Source organism: Austrofundulus limnaeus, unplaced genomic scaffold, assembly GCF_001266775.1.
Source record: "Austrofundulus limnaeus strain Quisiro unplaced genomic scaffold, Austrofundulus_limnaeus-1.0 Scaffold318, whole genome shotgun sequence".
Taxonomy (NCBI): domain Eukaryota; kingdom Metazoa; phylum Chordata; class Actinopteri; order Cyprinodontiformes; family Rivulidae; genus Austrofundulus; species Austrofundulus limnaeus.
In genome coordinates, this window is record NW_013952720.1 from 46,980 (window position 1) to 53,299 (window position 6,320).

Below are 6,320 nucleotides of genomic sequence, written 5' to 3' on the forward strand. Positions count from 1 at the left end.
CTTCAACACAGAGCATCTTCAGAAGACAAGCTGATAAAATAAATTAAAAATCTGTACTGTTCCATACATAGTGTGTATTGAACCTAAAACACTGTTCGATCTTATCAATCTAATGTAAATCTGCTAGATTTTAGCTCTTGGAGTATGCGTTGTGGATGACCACACCCATTCTTAGCTCAGTGTCTGTAAAAATGTGGTCAGTTGTCTGTGGCGGCCATCTTGAATCAGATCAGCTCTGTGTTTCAGTAACCACCAGCGCTGGTCTCAGCTGAGCTGCCGTCATTACTGGTGGAGCTCACTTCCTGTGTGGTAATAATCTCTGCTCCGATTGGTCCGGCGCTCAAACTGACTCCTCGTCTCCTTTTCTCCTCAGCGGCGGTGGAGGAGGTGCTGGCGGCTCAGAAGGACCGAGACCGGGCTCTGATGTCACGACTCCTGCTGGCCAATGAGGAGCGAGACGAGGCCGTGCTGCGCGCCCGCCGACTCCAGGAAGCAGCCGAGTACGACTCGATTCTGTCACCAAAGATGGTTTAAGACCAGGTTTTAATGACTTCCTGTTGAAGCCAGCCTGACGCCGATCTTTGCCCAGTTAGAGCGAGTTTAACCAAACTTAGAAAACAACATCATGTCAGTGCTTGGAGTCTGTGTTGAGGATGACTCTCAGCCACTACCACACCAAACCTCAGRKACGTGTCTGTAGATTTCTCTGAGTTTTAATCTTTTCTGTCGGATCAGGTTGATTTGCTGTGGTGGCCATTTTGAATTTGTTGTAGATGTGCACCTGCAGAGAGTTTTGTTCTAACCTCTCCAATGGTTTGAGATATTTTGCTAACAAACTGTCAAACAGACGTGAGCAGAACCGTATCGRTCGTTTTCCTTCAGTTTGTTATGAAAAGAATGGTTTTGTTTTATTTATTATCATGTGCCTTTTTATAGTGGCGGGTGACGGTGTTTTTGCCTGTTTTTGTGTGCCTGTTAGCAAAATACCTCACGAGTCACTGGATGAATTAAAGCACAACTCGTAGTGATTGYTTAAATATCTACAATTAACTTTTGGAGTCAGTTTGATWCAAGATGGCCGCCATYGTTAAACATCTTTAGCAAATTGCTACGTATGTTGCAGATCCTGAGCTAAAATTTGGCGTGGTGGTAGCTGAGAGTCYTCCCCAACACACGCTGAGCGCTAACAGGAAACTTCAGCGTGAAAGTTGGCGGTCGATTGGAGTAATTTGTGTTTAATTTACTCCTCGTGAAACTTTTTTTTTATCCATGTGAAGGAGAATCACATCCCACCGTWGTTCCGCTCCTCCTCTCTGCTCTCCTTKWTTATGCACCTCCTCGGTCTCGTTAAAAGGCTGTGAAATGAGTTCTGGTCCTCCTCGAGCAGCAGCCAAATAGAGCAGAAAATCTAATTAGGGATAATACCCCTCTTCCTCCTCCTCCTCCTCCTATTCCTCCTCGTACCCCTCCAGGATGAGAGGGTAATTGATATTGGAGGCCACAATCCTTTTTATAAGGACAGAATATGGAGGAGCATGTTCCATCTGTCAGGACTCAGTGTTGTTAGTGTGTGTCGGCCGTCATGTGTGTGTTTTTATGATGCCGGAGGCGGCCCTGATGAGTGTGTGTGTGTTCCAGCGCTCTCGCTCTCGTTGTTGTGTTTGTGTGTGTTCTGTGAGCGTGTGTGTATTTCTAATGGAGGAGGTGACCCCAGTAAACGTGTGTGTCTTTGAGTTTTAGATGTGTGTTTATGAATAATGTGATGCTGAAGCAGTCAGTGTTTTTTTGCTTTTTGTTAAAGGCTTTCGCGACGGCTCATTTAGCCGCTTCSTCGTTATTACAATATTTATAAATTATATTTTCTGTAAAAATACTAATACTGTTCACTAAATGACCACTGTCATTTAAGGAAGAATTTGAAACTGAGTTATTAACATTATCTAAAAGCTAAAGGGTAAAATGCTAGCTGCAAGTAGCAGAATGCTAACTAACTGGCAAAATTATCCAAACAAAACACATAAAATAGCTAAATTCCAGGTAAAAATTGAATTTAACATAATGCTAGATTAAAGTAATTATAGATAGTTTTTACTTCTTTAAACAGCAAAATCCTAGCTAAAAGGTAAAGATAGCATACTAAAAGTAACAAAATGCTAAGTTAAGCTAAAATTAGCAAAAAAAAGAACCAAACACTGCTAAATTTAATCAAAAAGGTAAYACTAACTAAAAGCTAAGGTTAGCAAAAATATCTAAAATTAACAGAATACAACCTTAATGTAAAACTGCGCAGAAGTTTTATAAAAGCTACAACTAGCCCAGTTCTAGCTAAAWATAGCAAAACGCTAAGAAAAAGTCAAAATAGCCTAAAGTTTAAGCAAAACCTAAAAATTGCAAAACATGAACTAAACATAGCTAAATACAAGCTTAATAATAACATTAGCCAGTCACTAATTAAAAGCTGAAAATAACAAAAATCTAGCTGTAAACTAAAAATTAAAATGCATACTTGATGTTAAAAGTACCAAAAGGTTTTCTAAAAACTCGATGTAATAAAATGCTAGCTACAATGTAAAACTAGCCATCAGCTAACAACAGCAKATTTATTGTTAAAAGTAACAAAATGCAAACCTAAAATAAAAGTACTAGAACATTTTCTAAAAACTAAAAGAAATATGATGCTAACGCTAACTAAAAGCTAAAAGTAGCAAAAATTTGGCTAAAATACAAAACAAAATAGCCAATTTGTAACTAATAACCAATGCAAGCTAACAGGTAAAATTAGTAATACATCTTCTAAAAGTTAAAGTAGCAAAATGCTAATTTAGACAAACCAAACATTAGCCAAAAGCTACAAAAAACCCAAACATTTGGCTAAAAGCTAAAAATTGGCTGAATTGTAGCTAGAAGCTAAAAGTGCTAAAATAAAAGTAGCTAAACATCATCTAAAAGTGAAAGTGCATTAGACATTTGTAATATTCTGACTGATTCTACTTGTTTCGGATGTTTAAGACGTTTCGGATCTTAACGTTGAGAACTTTCGGCCGGCCTCCACATCAGAACTTTTCCAAGAGGCCGAATGAAGACCGTCCCTCAGATGCTGCGGTCCCACTAATGGCAGCTAGCTGCGTAACCAATTTAGTGGAAATGTGTAAGAGTGTTAATGAAGGGGGGTCGAGCGAACGGAGCAAAGCCGGGCTGAGCCGGCCTGCACGGGCTGTAAGCAGGGTGTTAGAGGAGCTTTATTGGAAGCGGCCGGTCTTTTATTACCTGCTGTTCCCTGCAGAGCCCAGTCGTCTTGGCCACCTTATTACAGTTTATTACAGCAAAACAGCAGCAGACTCCCTGGAGGAGAGGCAGGAGATCAGCTAGTTACAGGCTGCACGTCCACCATCGTGACTCCTGTCACGGGGAGGGGAAACTCCCCGACAGCGGACTGGTCCGGTCCGTTCAGAGGAAGCCTTCCGCAGCTCCACGGCCCAGTCAAAATGACTGCAATTTTAAAAAACGGATTCGTGGATCGCAGGACAAATTTTCTGCAGAACTCCGGCGCAGAGCTAGAGTAAACCTAACAAACTTATCAGCGACTGATGTYGTTATTGGCAGGAGTTCAGGGGCAGCTCTTCAGCTACCACAACAAATTTTAGCTCCATATCTATTGAAATTAGGAGCGATAAAACCACGTCTGTCTCTACTAATCTAACAGGTTAACTGCTCATAGATGATCACACAGATTCAATCCATCAAGTGGTTCATGAGGTATTTTGCTAAARGGACCAAAACAAAAACTTTTATTTCTTTATTAACCTTTATTTAACCAGACAAATCCCACTGCGATGACAGATCTCTTTACCTGGGAGGCCTGAAGGCAGCCGAACCTGGATGCTTTGGGTTTGTGGGAGCAAACCAGAAACTAAGGATTGAACCCAGAACCTCCTTGCTGTGAGGCATCAGTTCTAACCACTAAACCCCTGTGCTGCCAAGGGTGATTACTTTAATAAATTGAAATGAAGACAAGAAGCTTTCTCAGAGTTTCAGGTTTCTAATCTTGGGCTGTTTTCAGTCCAACTTACAGGATGTTGAAGTTTGTTGAGGCTGTTTGTGTGGGTGATCATYTAATTACATGAGTCTGTTAGCAAAATATCTCATGAACCATTTTAATGAAACTCTTAAAGTAATCATTACATATACGTCTGAAACTGATGCCCTTACCAAGATGGCCGCCACCTCAGGCAACACAAAAATGGACACAACTCYGTCATTTTTTCAGCTATTRAGCTAACATTTGGTGTGGTAGTAGCTGACAGTCATCCCTACGTTGCAGTGCAGTCATATTTCCACGGTTCCTGTCTTTAACTTGGTTTTACTGACGGTTTGAGGTAAATTTCTTCAACACGATTAATGTTCAGATCCAAACAGATTCTCTGCTCTCCTGTCAGGTTGGAGGCTGTAGACCTGCAGGACACTGATGTGGTAAAAACACTCACCATCTTCAAACATAAACTCCGGTTTCAAACGTTAGTTTTGACTCCTAACCAGTTACCTCTGATTGTCAGGATGTAGACGAGCTGCTTCGGAGCGTTTGCGAAGCCGACGATGTCCAGGACYTCCGGCGGTTCGGAGCGCTCCTCATCCAGCACCTGCGGCGGGCGCAGCAGCGACGAAGTGACATCACGGCTCAGGAGATGAAGGCCGTGATGGAGGACCGAGACAGATCTGTTGTTAGGGTGAGTCCACGGACCCATGACTCGCTCCAAACATGCAGCTGAAACTAAATAATTGGTTTTTGGGGATTTTTACACAGAATGTTGATGATGTCGCTGTCAAACCTTTTGAGACATTTATTTTTTTCTTTTGAATATTAATTATTTTTATAGAAGTACAAATTATTCACATGCAGGGTTATTAATATTTAGTTATTTTTGATCCAGTGTCTCTCACTGATAGAGGACTTGTGTTTTTTCACAAATACCACCAGAATACAGAATAAACACCCAAATTCTCCCTGATTTAGTCATGATATATTAAAAAATATTATCTTTAAAGTTAAAAGTGCAGGTCTTTTTAGTTCATCGTGTCTCTGACATAAAGACTTTCAGGGTATTAGCTGCTCACGGTTCAAGAAACATTAAGATTTGACTTTTAGTTTCCACAAGCCGACTGTTTTTTTTAGGTTTACATTTCACTCCTCCTGTCTCTTATTAACCAAGCAGTCAGGGAGTGAGAGACGCAGGTGTGTGATTACCATGGTGACCACAACGACCCGATGGCAGCAGCTTCAAAGTGCCTGTGACACGCATATTCTTCAATTACAAAATGYAAAAAAAAACATGTTTTATATTTAAAAAAAGTTGGAATAATATGCACGCTTTAACCCATTTTGTCTCATAACTGGCATATTTTCTTTTGAACTAGGCTCAGCTAAAGTGAAACAGGAAGTGACCTCAAAGGTGAACTCTTTTAACAAAGAAAACTCTCTGGTCTTTGTTTATTAAAACAATATTATTTGATCTGACTCTTCTTCGTCTCTGATAGAGACTCACAGTGGTGGGCACCAGCCCACTAAAGTGCAAATCCGCTTATTGCGGACCTAAATATTTCATTTGCGCTTTAGCGGTCGTACTAATTTTTATAATTCTTAAGCAGATTTGTGTTTTCTAAATTTAAAATGCAGTACCGCTAATAACTAATTATCTACCAGTTATAATTATCTTGAACAGCAGAAGGTATGGCTGTCAATGAATCACAACACATGATCTATCCAACAGCACCCCTCCCAGATAAACACACTTATTGTGAAGGTATACATCCTGCTGACTGTTGCTTTGGGTCATGGTTCTCATTTCCCACAATGCTTTGTGTCTGCTTACGTAGCAGGAAGGCAATGGTTAGAACTATGTGACTGGGCGAAAACAGTTAATATTTGTAATCCATGCTAAAATTTTGTATTGATTTATTTTACTTTACAATCGGAGCTCCTTTTTTAAAAAAATACGCTTTAAACACTGGAGCTCAATACTTGACGTAATTGGTGAAAGCAATCGGCCAACGGCTTTAGACAGACATCTAGTGGTCAACTGGAGCAAATACATGGAAAACTTTAAAATCCATGCTCTTATTTTGAAGTGAAGATAGTTTCCTGTACTCTGTGCTTTCGTTTCCTGTCACAAATCAAATCCGTCATGTACCCAGAATGCATCGCTTCAGTTTTCCAATAAACAGTTTTAAAATTACTTTATTGATGCTTCTTTACCTGGACGCCTCCCTGGTGAGGTATTCCGGGCACGTCCCACCGGGAGGAGGCCCCGAGGAAGACCCAGGAC

The 6,320-nt window shown here is 40.6% G+C and overlaps 1 protein-coding gene across 1 annotated transcript in view; it reads left to right on the forward strand.

Annotated features, from left to right (window-relative positions):
• Positions 1-6,320, forward strand: part of mipol1 (mirror-image polydactyly 1) — a gene marked incomplete in the record, with an annotated part of 36,873 nt that overhangs the window by 12,306 nt on the left and 18,247 nt on the right. Inside the window, 3 exon segments of the mRNA XM_014022130.1 lie at positions 374-500; positions 4,437-4,470; positions 4,554-4,724. Coding sequence (XP_013877584.1) covers positions 374-500; positions 4,437-4,470; positions 4,554-4,724 — 332 coding nt within the window.